The sequence below is a fragment of the Suncus etruscus genome, chromosome 11, assembly GCF_024139225.1.
Source record: "Suncus etruscus isolate mSunEtr1 chromosome 11, mSunEtr1.pri.cur, whole genome shotgun sequence".
NCBI lineage: Eukaryota > Metazoa > Chordata > Mammalia > Eulipotyphla > Soricidae > Suncus > Suncus etruscus.
Window position 1 is genome coordinate 7,806,041 of NC_064858.1, and position 15,831 is coordinate 7,821,871.

At 50.8% G+C, this 15,831-nt stretch overlaps 1 protein-coding gene across 4 annotated transcripts in view; it reads right to left on the reverse strand.

Moving 5' to 3' along the window:
• Positions 1-3,157: 3,157 nt before the first annotated feature.
• SV2B (synaptic vesicle glycoprotein 2B) overlaps positions 3,158-15,831 on the reverse strand; it is a 47,505-nt gene continuing 34,831 nt past the window's right edge. For all 4 annotated transcript variants that reach the window (XM_049783290.1, XM_049783293.1, XM_049783291.1 and 1 more), the window contains exons 3-13: positions 15,523-15,703; positions 14,706-14,857; positions 13,995-14,128; positions 13,226-13,315; positions 12,004-12,114; positions 11,375-11,463; positions 10,188-10,352; positions 8,898-9,031; positions 7,041-7,241; positions 6,115-6,274; positions 3,158-4,655 (exon numbers count right to left, since the gene is read on the reverse strand). In XM_049783290.1, the coding sequence (XP_049639247.1) occupies positions 4,472-4,655; positions 6,115-6,274; positions 7,041-7,241; positions 8,898-9,031; positions 10,188-10,352; positions 11,375-11,463; positions 12,004-12,114; positions 13,226-13,315; positions 13,995-14,128; positions 14,706-14,857; positions 15,523-15,703 (1,601 nt within the window). In that variant the 3' untranslated portion in view covers positions 3,158-4,471. The remainder of the gene's footprint in view (positions 4,656-6,114; positions 6,275-7,040; positions 7,242-8,897; positions 9,032-10,187; positions 10,353-11,374; positions 11,464-12,003; positions 12,115-13,225; positions 13,316-13,994; positions 14,129-14,705; positions 14,858-15,522; positions 15,704-15,831) is intronic.

Genomic DNA, 15,831 nt, shown 5'->3' on the forward strand with positions numbered 1-15,831 from the left:
TCCCTTGGATTAACCGGTTCCTACCCCATTCAGTTTATGTTCTCCTCCGTAGGGTGTGCCCTGATTCCTGCTAATAAAAAGCCCGGGTCTCTGGCAATCTCTGGTCTTTCTCCATTGGGGTACTTGCCTCTTTTTTTTTCTTTTTGATTTTTGGGGCACGCCCGGTAGTACTCAGGGGTTACTTCTGGCTCTGTGTGCAGAAATCACTCCTGGTAGGCATGGGGGACCATATGGAATTCGAGGATTAGAACCAACATCCATCCTGGATTGGCTGCATGCAAGGCAAATGACCTACCGCTGTGCTATCTCTCCAGCCCTGCTACCTGCCCCTTAAGAGCAGAAAGCTTTTGGGGCCAGGAAGGTGGCGCTAGAGGTAAGGTGTCTGCCTTGCAAGCGCTAGCATAGGACGGACAGCGGTTCGATCCCCGGGCATCCCATATGGTCCCCCCAAGTCAGGGGCGATTTCTGAGTGCATAGCCAGGAGTAATCCCTGAGCGTCAAACGGGTGTGGCCAAAAAGATAAAAAAGAGCAGAAAGCTTTTGTGTTGGAGGTCCTTAACCCTTTTTTTTTTGTTTGTTTTGTTTTGTTTTGTTTTGTTTTTGGGCCACACCCGTTTGACGCTCAGGGGTTACTCCTGGCTATGAGCTCAGAAATCGCCCCTGGCTTGGAGGGACCATATGGGACACCGGGGGATCGAACCACAGTCCGGTCCGTCCTACGCTAGCTAGCGCTGCAAGGCAGACACCTTACCTCTAGCGCCACCTTCCCGGTCCCTCCTTAACCCTTTTTTACCGCCTTTCACTACATGAATTATTTCCTGCGTTGGCATTTGTTCCCAGGCCCATGTGTCTCCAGTGTCCTGGTTTGGGAGCTTTAGGCTTCCTTCTCACCCACCTCCAAAAAATGAAAATTCTTTAGAGAAAACTATTACAAAGCCAGATAAACTACAAGGTATCACTAACATGATCCATGTCTGTAAAAAAAAAAAAATCATTGTCACATGGTGTAAAGGAAAAATTTCCCCTGAGTTTCCTGACTGCCCTGATCACCTACCCCCCTTCACAATTCTGGGAACTTGTCAACCCAGTTACAGTTTAACTTTCTTTTCATTCTGATTTGGTTTTGACCTGGTCATGTTAACCCTGTAAGCTTGCACCTAAACCTTGCAAAAATGTGATTGAGCAAATGCCAGATGTCATGTACTTCCTAAAGCAAATCAATTTGCTGTAACTTTCTATTGTTTGAAATGCTATATACAGCTTGTAAGCTCATGGCTCGGGGCTGGCAGTTTCTGGCTTATGCCGGATTCTAGCACAGCCCCTGCATATGCTTGTAAGAAAATAAATCCCCTGCTTTTGTATGAGACTGTGGTCTTGGTGTCTTTGAACGGCGCATCGTTCTCCTGGACTTAACAATGGATCTGGTCACAAGGAGAGATGGGACACTCCCCAAAGAGGAGAGGACCCTACAGAGAAAGATGGGAAGCCCCAAGATGAGGGAACCTCATCTCTCCATATGCCTCTAAGGAAAGCCAAACACAGAGAAGAAACTGGGGAGGGCAGCCCCGTCCCTAGAAACGGGGGATGGGGAGACCCAGAGGTCCCCAAAAGAGGAGGTGGTTTGTTACCATTCATTCGTTGCTCTGCTCCTCGTGCCAGTTAATGCCACCTTCTCTCCATGGGGTACGGTGCCCCAGCATGACACAGAGACAGGGCTTGGTGAGGGATCTGATGTTGGTTTCCTATATCTTAAAGCCCCCAAAGGAGAAGGTTTATGGGTGTAGCAATAGGGGGTTGTTAGGTTACATCTTATTTTACCTAAAACTAAGGTCATCCCTTGTGTGTTTGTTTACAACTTGGATTTACCCCCAAACAGAGATTGTCTTCCTTGTAAACCTGGGTGTGACTGGCTCAGGTTAGCCTATACTATCTGTTCTTACACTGTCCATACTGTTCCACCCAGGGGAGGTCTCTGTCCTCAATAAAAATGGCAGTTCTGGCAGGCAGCTGGGTGGAGATACGAGGTAGAAGATTGCCAGACTACACATGTTTCACCCTCAGCCTGGTTATGTGCAACCCTAATTTAGACTCGTTCACCTGGACTTGGAGATATGACAAGTGGGGTGATTTTATATGACTCGGAACTGAAGGGACAGGTTGGAGTCATGGAGAAAACACTCACAGATTCACCTCAATGACCTTTCAGGATCCTTCTAAGAAGAATAAGGAAATAAGTTGAAGGAAACAAGTCTCAACACCCCTCAACACACACACACCACCACACATGATACAGGCACACACAAATATACAACAGACAAGCACAGAGACAGAAAAACACATAGAAACCCACACAGACACAAAAATATGCAACACACAGAAGGAAACACACAAAAAGACTACACACAAACATACATACACAAACACACAGACACACAGAAAACATACATAAACACAAACACAAATATAGATACAAACACACACAGATGCACACAAACACAAATACACATGTTGATCCAACTAACATCTTGGAATAGCCAAGAGGTATGTGTGTATGTCTAAAAAGACTCTTGAGCTCCAATTTTCAACAATTAGTTTCCAGTGATTTTTATTTTTCTTTTTCATCAACGGGTACAAGCTTCTGGGGCCCGAGTGCACAGTTATTGGGAACACGACCTCAGAGTAACGGCTACAGACAAATGTCATGGGCAGGCGTCCCTCCCACTAATGGTCTCTGATAAACAACAGATCGAAACCTGCATCCAGGTGCAATTCAGTACCCGGAGAGTCTTACAAGTGGAAAGTTCCCGAGTGGGGCACCAAAAAATGTGGTGTCAGCTGTGGGTACTACGCTTGACCTAACTCGAAGAAGCACCCAAGTGTCTTCAATTTCCTGAGGGGGGTGGGAGAGAGAGAGAGAGAGAGAGAGAGAGAGAGAGAGTGAGAGAGAGTGAGTGAGAGAGAGAGAAAGAGAGAGAGTGTGAGAGAGAGAGTGAGAAAGAGAGAGAGTGAGTGAGAGAGAGAAAGAGAGAGAGAGAAAGAGAGAGAGAGAGAGAGAGAGAGAGAGAGAGAGAGAGAGAGAGAGCCACAGGCAGAAGCACTGTGCTTGCCCTGCCATTACCGGCATCACTGGTCTCAGCCACAGTGGCAGCTCTTACGAGGCAGCCAAGCTCAAGTGCCAGGCAATCCCTCCTGGGCACAGCTGCCCCCTGGCACAGGCCCAGGTGATGGATGAGACAGGCTGCACCCGGGTTGGCTTCAGAAGTAGGTAAAGCGCCAGAAAGATTGACGATGTCAGAGCTGGACATCAAATGGGTTTGATCCGCCATAACTCCTGCACCCAACAAAGCACCCGAAATCAGAGATTTCTCCAGAGACTTTACCCTTTGGACAGGAGGTCTTGGAGGGAGGGAAGGATTTGCAGCTGAAGAACATAGGAGAGTCGTCACTATAAGGGTTTAGCTGGGGTAGGGTTGTTGTTTCTGGGGGAGTGGAAAAACCCAAAGCCAGAACTGAGCTGGAGTTTTCCAGATGATTCGTATAAGACAGAAATGTCGGCTGCACCTTCTGGAGACAATTGCTTGGATTACGTGGGCTGCACGCTGCAGCTCACCTGCGCACCCCCAAATGCCCCCCTGTGAAATAAATGGCTTTAAGAAACTGTGCTTGCGCCCAGTCTCCTGGACCCCACAACCAACGGAGCTCGGTGAAGATTTGCAGGGTCCTTTTCTGCTCGAGGAACCCAAGCACAGCTATGTACAAAGTTTGGTGACAGAATAAGAATCCTGGGACACACATAGGCAGGAAAGGGCGTCCTTGAACCTGCCTGTGAGGGAATGAGCAGGAAAAGCAGATAACTCTCCATATGGAAAAGATTCCCAGGGAGAAAGCTGAAGGGGCTGGGGAGTGTTGGCGAGCCAAAAATATGCTGGGCAAATCAGCCTCTTTCCAAAGGGCAACTCCAGCCTGTGTCCCAGTGGAAACAGTGAGTGAAGGTGTTTGGATGTGTCTGACTCCATGGGGCACTTTCCCCCCAAGCCCCACCCCTTGAGGCAGAGGCTGACTCTGTACCAGGGAAATCTGTTCCATCCCTGAGCCCCAAGGAAGTTTCTAGGCATGGCTGAGACTCAGAAGTGCTTTGTCCCTGCAGGGTCCATTGCTGAGCGCTGGCATCCTCCTGGGACTTTGTCTTTACTTCCTGCCTGTTGCTGCAAGGCCGGAAGTCAAGCAGATCTGGGAGGCTGGAGGCGGGAGCCTAAAGGTGACCAGAGCAGTCCCTCAAAAGCCACACATCACCTGAGTTACAAACACACCAACAGCTCCAGAACTAGGGGTGTGGGTAGGGGGGTCACAAGACCAACTTGTCTGTGCTGTCCAGGGGTCTCGGGGGTGACCGTTAGACAGACAAGAAGTCTGGGAGCCTCTGAGGTTCCAGAAATGTGGCCAATTCCCCACTCCTTGCCCCCAAGGCCAGTCACATCAGAACCTGCTCTCGGGTCTCTGGGAGTCGGAGAGCCAGGAGGCCGCCTCCAACCAGGGAGGCTGCAGCCAAAAGGATGGGGATCACCTTGGTCACCCCAACAAAGGAAGCAAAGATAGTGTTTCCCAAGATGGCGCCAAACTTGCAGAGTCCATTGAGGAGGCCGAAGGCGGTGGCTCTGGAAAGGAAGGGAGTGAGTGAGTGGCAGGTAGAGAATTCGGGGCTAGAGAGGCAAAGCGACGGGGTGACACAGAAAAATTGTTTTCCTAATTTAAGAAGCGGCACAGAGGCCTGAACAGTAGCAAATCCTCAGACACTGAGAGATAGAACCGTCATTCCCAATGGGCCCATGTGGGTCTAAATTTGCTTGCTTGTTTGAGCTTTGTTTTGTTTTGTTTTGGGGACACATCCAATAATGTTCTGGGTTACTCCTGGTTCTGTACTCATAGATTACTCCTAGCAGACTCGAGGGACCCTATGGGATGCTGAGGAGAGAACACGGGTTGGCCCTGTGCAAGGCAAAAGCCCTCCCTGCTGTGTTATCTCTCTAGCTCCTGTTTTGGTTTTTGTTTGTTTTTGTTTTGGGGCCACATCCAATAGTGCTAAAGGGTTACTCCTGGCTCTGCACTTAGCAATCACTCCTAGCAGGCAAGGGGGACCATATGGGATGCAGGGGATAGAACCCTGGTCAACCATGTGCAAGGCAAAAGCTTTTCCTGCTGCGCTATTGTTCTGGCTCCCTGATCTAAGTTTTTTTTTTTTTTTGGTTTTTGGGCCACACCCTGTGACGCTCAGGGGTTACTCCTGGCTATGCGCTCAGAAGTTGCTCCTGGCTTCTTGGGGGACCATATGGGACGCCGGGGGATCGAACCGCGGTCCGTCCTAGGCTAGCGCAGGCAAGGCAGGCACCTTACCTCCAGCGCCACCGCCCGGCCCCTGATCTAAGTTTTGATCATTCTATGTACTTCCGTGTGGGGATGAGTAATAGTCAATTTGTGGACCCGGAGAGATAGCACAGCGGCGTTTGCCTTGCAAGCAGCCGATCCAGGACCAAAGGTGGTTGGTTCGAATCCCGGTGTCCCATATGGTCCCCCAAGCCTGCCAGGAGCTATTTCTGAGCAAACAGCCAGGAGTAACCCCTGAGCACCACCGGGTGTGGCCCAAAAACAAAAAAAAAAAGAAAGTCAATTTGTTTGTGCCTTCAAAGGGAAAAGCTGGGGTAGAGGGATGGAGATTAGGGACACTGGAGAAGGGAAGATCACACTGGTGATGGGGTTGGGGTTGGAGCATTTTCTTCCTGAACAACTTGGTAAATCACAGTATTAGAATAAAAACAAGGAGAGGGGCAGAGGAATAGCACAGTGGGGAGGGTGTTTGCTTTGTACACAGCTGACTTGAGTTCAATCCCCAGCATCCCATAGAGTCCCCCAAGCCTGCCAGGAGTGATTTCTGAGCACAGAGCCAGGAGTAATCCCCGAGCACTGCCAGGTATCACCCCAAAACAAACAAACAGAAAGGGAAGAGGGATTTTAAAAAAATTTGGTTCCCACCTGGGTGACTTGGAGCGGAGCCCCTCAGAGCCCCTGATAACCTGGGCCAGGGTGGCTTGGAGGACAGATGGAAGGGCAGGGACTGACCTCTGATTAGTGGGGTACAGCTCCACCGTGAGCACATCCAGAGCATTCCAGGCCGCGATGCTGATCCCACAGAACAGGCACTGCCAGCCAATCATGGCCGACTCACTGTTGCCAAAGAACAGGAAGAAGCAGCAGACGGCAGAGGCGAGCATAGAGCCACCTGCAGGAAAGGCATCAAGTGGGCAGCATGGCATTAGCGACATGAGAAAGGAAATTAGGAGATGAGGCACATCAGAGAAGGGGTCCTGGAGGAGGGGGGCAGGCTTCCTGCAACTACTGGATTAGGTAGGCAGAGTGGGGTGCAGTGGGACCTTAGTGAAGTACTCAAGAATTGCTCACACTGCAAAAATACTCAGTTGAAATCAAAGAGATATAGCACAGCAGGGAGGGCATTTACCTTACACACGGCCAATCTGGGTTCAATCCCCAGCATCCCATAGGGTCCCCCCCCCCAAGCATCACCAGGAGTGATCCCTGAGCACAGAGCCAGGAGGAAGCCCTCAGCATCACACACCATCAAGTGTGGCCCCAAAACAAAACAAAATCCCAAATAAACAATACTCTTTTGGGCCCAGAGAGATAGCACAGCGGCGTTTGCCTTGCAAGCAGCCGATCCAGGACCTAAGGTGGTTGGTTCGACTCCCGGTGTCCCATATGGTCCCCCGTACCTGCCAGGAGCTATTTCTGAGCAAACAGTCAGGATAACTCCTGAGCATTGCCAGGTGTGGCCCCCCCAAAAAAAAAAAAAACAATAACTCTTTTTAGTTGGGACATGTGAGGTCTCCTGTCCTGACAAAGATATCACCCGGCTCTGGGTGCCTCATTTCTGTCCTTCTCTCCTTGTCTGTCCACCAACAGAACTCACGTGACACCCTGGAATCCTGGTATAGATTCTTCTAGAAGAAGGGTAGTCCCAACCCACTCACCAATCATCCGAAGTCTCCCGATCCTGTCCATGAGCAGCGCAGAGATGATGTTGCCAGGCAGGACGGACAGACTGCCCAGGAAGCTGACGAGGTAAACGAGAAAGTCATTGTCCTCCTCGAAGTCCATGTGACAGCCCTCCTTCTGCTTCTGGAAAGTGGCGTTGACGAAGCGGCAGTCGATGAACTTGTGCTCGTATAGGTCTGGGGAGAAAGTATGTGGCTGCTACAGGGCTGAAGGGGCCAATGTGACAGGGCAGAGGCAAACTTGTGCCCATCCCAGGACAAAAAGCTTGTCTAAACAAAGGTTTTTGTTTTTGTTGTTGTTGTTGTTGTTTTGAAGCCATACCCGGCTGTGACCATGGGTTGCTCCTGGCTCTGTACTCGGGAATTACTCCTGATAGGCTCAGGGGACCATATGGGATGCTGGGGATCAAACCCGGGTCCCTTCCGGGTCTTCCACGTGCAAGGCAAACACCCTACTGCTGTGCAATCACTCTAACCCCCAACTCTTTACTTTTTTTTTAAATTTTTATTTTTGGTTTTTGGGCCACACCCAGTGACACTCAGGGGTTACTCCTGGCTATGTGCTGAGGGGTTACTCCTGGCTATGAACTCAGAAGTCACTCCTGGCTCAAGGGACCATATGGAATGCCAGGGGATCGAACTGTGGTCCATTCTGGGCCAACCACTTGCAAGGCAAACGTCCTACCGCTGCACCATAGCTCTGCTCCCCCCCTTTTTTAAATTTTAATCATTTATTTATTTATGTTTTGGGGCCATACCTGACTGCACTCAGATGTTACTCCTGCTCTGACTTAGGAATCACTCCTGGCAGGCTCAGGGGACTCTACGGCACCCAAGGACCAAACCCAGGTCCACCGCATGCAAAGTAAGTGTCTTGCTCACTGTACATCCCTCCAGCTAGACACGGTTTCTCTCTTCCTTTACTATGGCACTCAGGGGGTCAGTCTTTATAACCCTCTCTGGCCACTTCTGTCAGCTTAGATCAGGAATTCTGGGTCCCCTGGGGCTGGAGCCATAGCACAGCGGGGAGGGTGTTTGCCTTGCATGTGGCCAACCCAGGTTCAATCCTCGTCATTCCATACGAGCCTGCCAGAAGTAATTTCTGAGCACTTCCATGTATGGCTCAAAACACCAAGACCAGGGCCAGAGAGATAGCACAGTGGTAGGGCATTTGTCTTGCACGCAGCCATCCAGGATAGACGATGGTTCGAATCCCGGCATCCCACATGGCAGGGGTCTCAAACTCTCGGCCCATGGGCCGTTTGTAGCCCTCGTACAACATTTTGTGGCCCTGCCCTAGAGGAATCTTTTTTTGTTTTGTTTTGTTTTGTTTTAGTTGTTTGGGTCACACCCCCCAATGTTCTAGGCTTACTACTGACTTTGCACTCAAGAATCACCCTGAAAAAAAAAAAAGGATCACCCCGACTTTGCCTCCTGTGGCCCCCAGGTAAATTGAGTTTGAGACTCCGGCCATATGGTCTCCTGAACCTGCCAGGAGCAAATTCTGAGCGCAGAGCCAGAAATAACCCTTGAGCGCTGCCTGGTGTGACCCATCCCCCCAAAAAAAAAACCCAAAACCAAATAAAAAACAACAACAATAACTAAAACTGAGTTCCCTTTCAAGTCATAAACTAACACCAATAATCTGGGCCTCATTTCAGTGTCTAGTTCAGATCAGACTTGAACTTGGAGCCTGCATTACCACACACACAGCCCTCAGCACTCGAGCACATCTCCCTAAATATTGTCCTACTTGGACAATATTGTCACACCATGTATCTTAGACAATCACAGGCCACCCTAGAGCCCGTCTGTGCCGGCCCCAGCTCTTACCTGTGTTGTAGAAAAGGGAGGATTTGATGGTGCAGTTCTTGAAGTAGGTGTCGGTGGATGTGACATCTTCGAAGACACAGTCATGGAAAAGTGTGTCCTCAAAGACAACGTGTTTCAGGTACATCTTGACGAATCTGGGGAAAGACATTCGCTTCTGAGGGACTCAGCCAGAGTACAGGGCACTAGAGATCAGAAAAAAGGTGAAAAGAGGAACTGCAAACTGAAAGGTGAACACTTTTCCAATCCAGACTAGCCCATTTCCCCCCAGCTGTAAGAAATAGACGTTTCGGGGCTGGAGAGTTAGCATGGAGGTAAGGCCTTGTGTGCAGAAGGTCGGTGGTTCGAATCCCGGCATCCCTTATGGTCCCCCGAGCCTGCCAGGAGCGATTTCTGAGCATAGAGCCAGAAGGAACCCCTGAGCGCTGCCGAGTGTGACCCAAAAACCAAAAAACAAAACAAAAATATAAAATAAAATAAAATAAAGAAATAGACGTTTCATTGTTTTGTTTATCTGCTTGGTTTGAAGGGCCCCACCCCATGCTGCTCAGGGCTGATTCCTGCTCAGAGATCATTCCTCAGAGGAAAATGTGGGATGTGGGATGAACCCTGGAATCCCACATGCATAAGTGCCCTACCTGCTGTAATATTTAGCCCCTGTATAGAAACTATATATGTATATATGTAATGTGTTATATGTTGTATAAATATAATGTAATTAATATGACATAATGTATATTATATAATGTCTGTGGCGTTATTTATATATAATATATATGTGTTTATATATATATATATTTATATATATATATATATATATATAAGTTTTGGGGCCACATCTGGCAGCACCTCCAGAGAACCCCGCCCAGTCCTGAGCTCCCTAGAGGCTGGAGTTTCTGGGTGGCCAGCAGGGGGCAGCACGAAGCAAGAAAAGTAAGTTCCAGAGTCCTGAAGTGGGGTGAACAGAACAGAGAAGCTGTGTGTGTGTGTGTGTGTGTGTGTGTGTGTGTGTGTGTGTGTGTGTGTGTGTGTGTGTGTGTGTGTGTGTGTGTGTGTGTGTGTGTGTGTGTGTGTGTGTAAAAGAGAGAGAGAAGAAGCCCTTTGTGCTCTGGTCTCAGTGCCATTGCTCAGGTGTGACTTACTTCTCCCAGCCCCTCAACTGCTAGGGTTCCCTCTCCCGTCCACTGTCTCCTCACAAACTACTGTGACCATCCCAGCACTCATGTCCCCCACATTTCCTTCCCGACGTTCTACTGATGCTCTCCCAGGACTGTCCCCGGGTCTGGCACTTACTTATCATTAGCAAACTTCCCGTGCTGGTGAATTTGATTTTCCATGGTGAAGTTGATGGTGGCTCCATGCACGTGTTCACCGAAGAACAGCTTCACTTTCGACTTGTATTCTTCATCTTGGAAGTAGCGGATCATGTCAGGGAACCAAACAGTCAGCCCATAGTAACTGTAGAGAGAGATCATGGAGTAACCGCCCTGCCTTACTTGGGGACACAGGGTCTTCATTCCTGGCTTGCGAAGTGCAAGCATATTAAAATGAATACTTCCTGGAAAATGGCTCATCACATCAACAGACTGAAGAAAAAAATTACAGGTCTCTTCAGAGATGCTGAAAAAAATCCACATGAGGGGCCAGAGTGATAGCACAGTGGGGAGGGCTTATGAGTTGTATATAGCCAACTGGGGTTCTACCCTGGGCATCCCATAGAAGCCTCCTGAGCACTGCCAGGAGTAATTCCTGAGAAGAGAGCCAGGAGTCAACCCTGAGCATAACTGGGTGTGAGCCCAAAGCAAAACAACTACAATAAAAGAATTACGGAGGGTTCCACCAGCTTTCCCTCTAAAACTGCATTTGTAGGACCTGGTCCACAGGTCAACTTGCCCAGGAATAAAACGGGAATAGGAGCTGCCACGGTCTGGCATGAGGCCCTGAGTAAGTGGATGTGACTTGGCATTAGTTGGCAGGATGAAGGGTGGTCAATATTATTCCATAGCAATGAGGCCATGACATACTTAATGAGCAGGAGACACCCCATAGGACGGCTAAGTGGCAAAAAGAAGGGGCTGGACAAAAAAGAAGGCTCTTCGAAAATAAAAAATACAGGAGCAAGGAGCAGGTGGGTGTCATAGAATTGGGGTGCACATGGTCCATCCATGTGGGTGGATATTGACCCCCACTTCCCAGGACATTTCCGGGTAGATCAGAGTATGTGTTGGCCATAATAAGCCTGTGGCTGAAAACCCCACCCCAATTCCACTTCTCCTCGGGTTCTTGTTTGGGGGGCCAAGACACAGCCACACAGGGAAACCATGGAGCCACACACCACCTATCCCTTGGAGTTGAGTTTCTTGAGTTTCTGGTGAGGCACAGAGATCTAGGAGTACTTATGCAGGAGCCTGCCTGGACTCAGGGAAGTGACGTGAGGTCCCGGGAACGAATCTTTGGAGGGAGGGAGCCCCATTTCACACCTTAAAGCCATGGTAAACCAGATGACAGCCAGCATGAGTGTGTTGTTCCGAAAGGGCCCCAGGATGCAGTACAGCACGTTGTCCCAGACCTGAAAGCACAGGGGGGATGGCGATGGGGGCAAGGGACATGTGACACAGCCAGGCTGGGGGAGACATCCTGGTCCTATCTCAGGGGGTGCCAGGATCCAGCCATAGAGTCGCCACCTCAGTCTCAGCCTTGCACAGGGACGTAGGCCAGTGCAGTGACCTCTGCCTGGGTCCTGGGTGCGAGCAACATGGGTGGAGATAGCTGTGACCACTCACCACCAGGTCACAGAGGTGACAGGTGATACACTGGGTGGACCTGTTTCCTGAGAAGGGGTCTCAGAAGGACTCTCAGAAACTGTCTCTGAGAGCCTGAGCTGGAGCACAGCTGGGAGGGCATTTATCTTGCCTGTGGCTGACCAGGGTTCGATCCCAGAGGGGTTCCTGAGCCTGGCAGGAGTGATTCCTAAGCATGAAGCCAGAAGTCACAGCTGCTGGGTGTGCTCCAAGCAAGCCAAAGAACACAAGTGAGTTTGAGTCCCAATGCGCAAAGCCTAAGGGGCTTCACAGCCTCCCCGAATTCCCCCCGCCACTTTCACTTATACCTCCTTGAACATGGTCCTGAATCTGACCAGCCAGCGCTGGTACCAGGTGCCTGTGGAACTCTGGATCTCAATAAACTCGTCCATCTGTTTGGGCGTCTTGATGTTGGAAACCTATGGGGTGAAGGCGGCTCAGAGAGGTGCTGCAGACCAAGGCTTCCTGCTCCCTGAGTGCTGGAAGGATCCAGACATCTTTGCTCTAGACAAAGGCTCCTCTTGGGGCCTGCAACTGGTCTAGGTTCGTGGGGACCCGCCCTGAGCAGGTGGGGAGTTACCTGGGGAATCCTTGGTGGCCCCTGAGGAGTCACTTTGATCAACATCTTAGACGACCCCAAAGGCATATGGGGGCCCAAGTGTCCCACCCAGAGAAGGAGCCATAATACAGCAGGGAGGGTGTTTGCTTTGCATGTGGCTGACCCGGATTTGATCCCCTGTGTCCCTTAAAACCCCCCCAAACAGGCCAGGATTGATCCCTGAGTACAGATCCAGGAGTAATCCCTGAGCATCATCAGGGATGGCCAACAAAACTCCTCCTGCAAGGCCCCCTTCCAAGAATTGCTGGGAATAGAAACACCTTAATATAAAAACTGAAATGGAGAAATATTGCTTTTGAAATTTAGATTCACCTCACAGAAGTATTATTTTCACCCATAGATTTGTTAAAATTTCTCTTCTTTCCCTGTGTGTGTGGGGAGGGGGGCATAACTGGCAGCACTCAGGGGCTACTCCTGGCTCTGTGCTCAGAAATCACTCCTGGCAGACTCAGGGGACCATATGGGATGCCAGGGATCAAATTTGTGTCCATTCCAGATTGGCTATGTACAAGGCAAACACCCTACCACTATGCTATCACTCCAGCCCAAAGTTTCTCTTTTTCGAAGTGAAGACAAGACAAGCCTCACTCGTGCTCAGTGCTCAGGGATCACTTCTGGCAGGCACGGGGATCCTATATGATCCTAGGGATCAAACCTGAGTTGGTTGCATACAAGACAAGCCCTGTCTATGTATGTCTGTGTGTCTGAGGCTCTGTGTCTCTCCATGTCTATATGTATTTGTATGTTTGTGTGCATGTGTCCATGTGTCTGTGTGCAGATGACACCAGCTGAGGAGACACAGAGCCAGTTGTGGCTCCTTTCCTGACAAACCCCTCTAGATCTCCTGTAGGGAACTTTAGTAGTTAAGTGGGACCATATTCCTCACTGGGGTGCCAAGAGCCATTACTCACTGTGAAGACCTTCTCGGGGGTCCCCTTGGCCCTCATGTTGGTGTCGTGGACTCGCTTGAGAATCATCCAGGCCTCGTCATGTTTGCCCATCTGAGGAGAGCAAGGCAGAGGCATGAGGAGGTGTCAGGATGGGAGAGATGGGCTGAGCCACGAGCCCAGGGCAGGCCGCAGTGTGACCAGTCAGGCTCATCTCTAACCAGGTTCTAGTTGTGGAGACACTGGACCATCCAGGCCCACTGCTGGCCAGGCCAGGCCCCTCGTGGGCAAAGGTCAGTCATGATTTCATGCTCATGAAAGGGCCCTGCGAGGGGGACGGAGGTCCCAGATCCAGCCCAACAGGAGCCCCAGGAGATGGGGCCCCTTAAAGGAGACAGAAGAATGGGGAGGACAAGAGGGGTCCAAACTACCCACAGGCTACGGCCACTTGCTAGATGCTTTCAGAGACCAGGAAGCGCCCAGAAATGGAGGTGTCACCACCCTGGTCAGCTACAGACACCTATTACTTTAAGCCCGGGACACATCGGGCTTCCTTCCTGGCTTTGTAATCAGGGCTGCCCAGGAGGCTACTTGGAAGCCTCAGAGACAGGGGTTAGGCAGTAAGGGTCCCCAAACCCACAGCTAGGAAGACCCCACAGTACACACCAGGTCATGGGCTAAAAGCAGATGCTGAAGCATTAGTTCAGGGGGTCCTGGCTGATCTGTGAGGGAACACTTAGCTCTCCGGAAGGCAGGGAAGGTAGGGTTCATTCCAAGCAGAAAGGGGGCTCACCTCAAGCAGAAAACGGGGGCTCTCGGGCATAAACTTCAGTGCCAACAGGGCCAGCGCGCAGGGCAGGGCGCACACCACGACGAAGAGCCTCCAGCTGTGGTAGTGGTAGGCGGTGCCCATGCTGAAGCCCCAGCCTGTGGGATGATGGGCCACTGATGCCAGGGCTGGGCCATAAGAACACACAGACACAGAAACACAAACACACAAACAGACACACACGCATAGACATGCAGATACACAGCTGCACACATATAGATATAGAGATACAAAGACGTACAAACACACATTCATACACACACACACACACACACACACACACACACACACACACTGGCGCCCAGAGCATGCCCAGGAAGCCCAGGAAGTACTAGCCCCCCTCCTGGTCAAGGACACACAGGCTCTTGGGACCCAGAGACCCGCCTGGTCTGGCATTAAACAGAAAGAATACAGGGCAGCTCTGATTTCTGTGCTCGTGGGAACAAGTTCCTGCCCATCCCCTCAGGCCACCTTCTGCCTGTCTGGCAAGCCTCACCCACAGGGGAGCCCCTTCTGTAACTCAACCTGTCTGCACATGGAGGGGGCTCTTTACACAGGCAAGTGACCCTACACACAATGCTGAGGTGACAAGGAGAGTTTGGGGGTTATTCCGAGTGGTACTGGGTGCTGCTGGGCCCTGGTGATCTGCTGGAGGAGCCCAGGGCTAGCACTCACCATAGTGCGGGATGATGGTCCAGGCCATGGAGGCTGCATAGATGCCCCCTGCCATCCAGAATATGCCCAGCCAGCTGAGGTGTTCTCCACGCTTTTCTCGAGAGAGGAATTCGGAGAAATAGGCAAAGACGATGGGCAGAGCCCCACCAATGCTGCCAAGAGTTACCAGGAAGCGAGATTAGGTGGATAGAAAGCAAGGGAGAAGATGGCCGCTCTCTGCTTGGTGACCAGATGCCATCCCCTCCTCCCCTTAGGGCCTCCTTAGCCCCTGCAGTCAGGAGGGACAGTGACTGAGTAAGGAGCCAGGAGGAATCCCTGAGCATCCCTGAGCGTGACTAAAAAGGCAAAGCAAAGGGGCTGGAGCGATAGCACAGTGGGGAGGGGGGTGGCCTTGCATGCAGCCAATCCTGGTTTGATCCCTGGCATCTCAAGGGGTCCCCAAATCTGCTAGGAGTGATTCCTGAGTGCAGAGCCAGAAATAACCCCAAGCATCTCTAGGTGTGGCCCAAAACCAAAAAAAAAAAAAAATCAAAACAAACAAAAAAAATCAAATCACCACTAAAAATGGTTATGCAGACAGCAAAGAACCACCTAGCCTGCCCCAAAGTCAAATAAATAATACTGCAGAGTTGGAAATCTGGCAAGAAAGGACAGAAATAAGGAAGAGAGATGGGGGAGAACCTTTTCTAGGTCTGTCTAGGGCAATCTGGCCTCTCAACCAGCTTGCAGGCAAAGGCAGTGTCAGGTCAGTCAAACCCAAAATTCAGCTCAAGGCCCCCTGAGTGGGAGCCCAGATCCAGGCAGGCCTGGGACCTACCCGATACCCGAGATGAGGCGGCAGAAGACGAAGGCCCCGTAGCCCTGCACGAAGGAGGAGAGGGAAGCGAAGGAGGCATTGATGGCCAGAGACATGCTGAGGACCCGCTTGCGGCCCATCTTGTCGGCCAGACCGCCCAGGACGAAGGCCCCTGCCATCATGCCCAGGTACACAATTAGCCCTGCAAGGGGGAAGAGAGGACCAGGGAGCCATCAGAAACCATGCAACGTTTTAGACTAACCAGTGCATCAGGCTGGAGCCTTAGTATAGTGGGAGTGTGCTTGGCTGACCCGAGTTCAATCCCCGGTA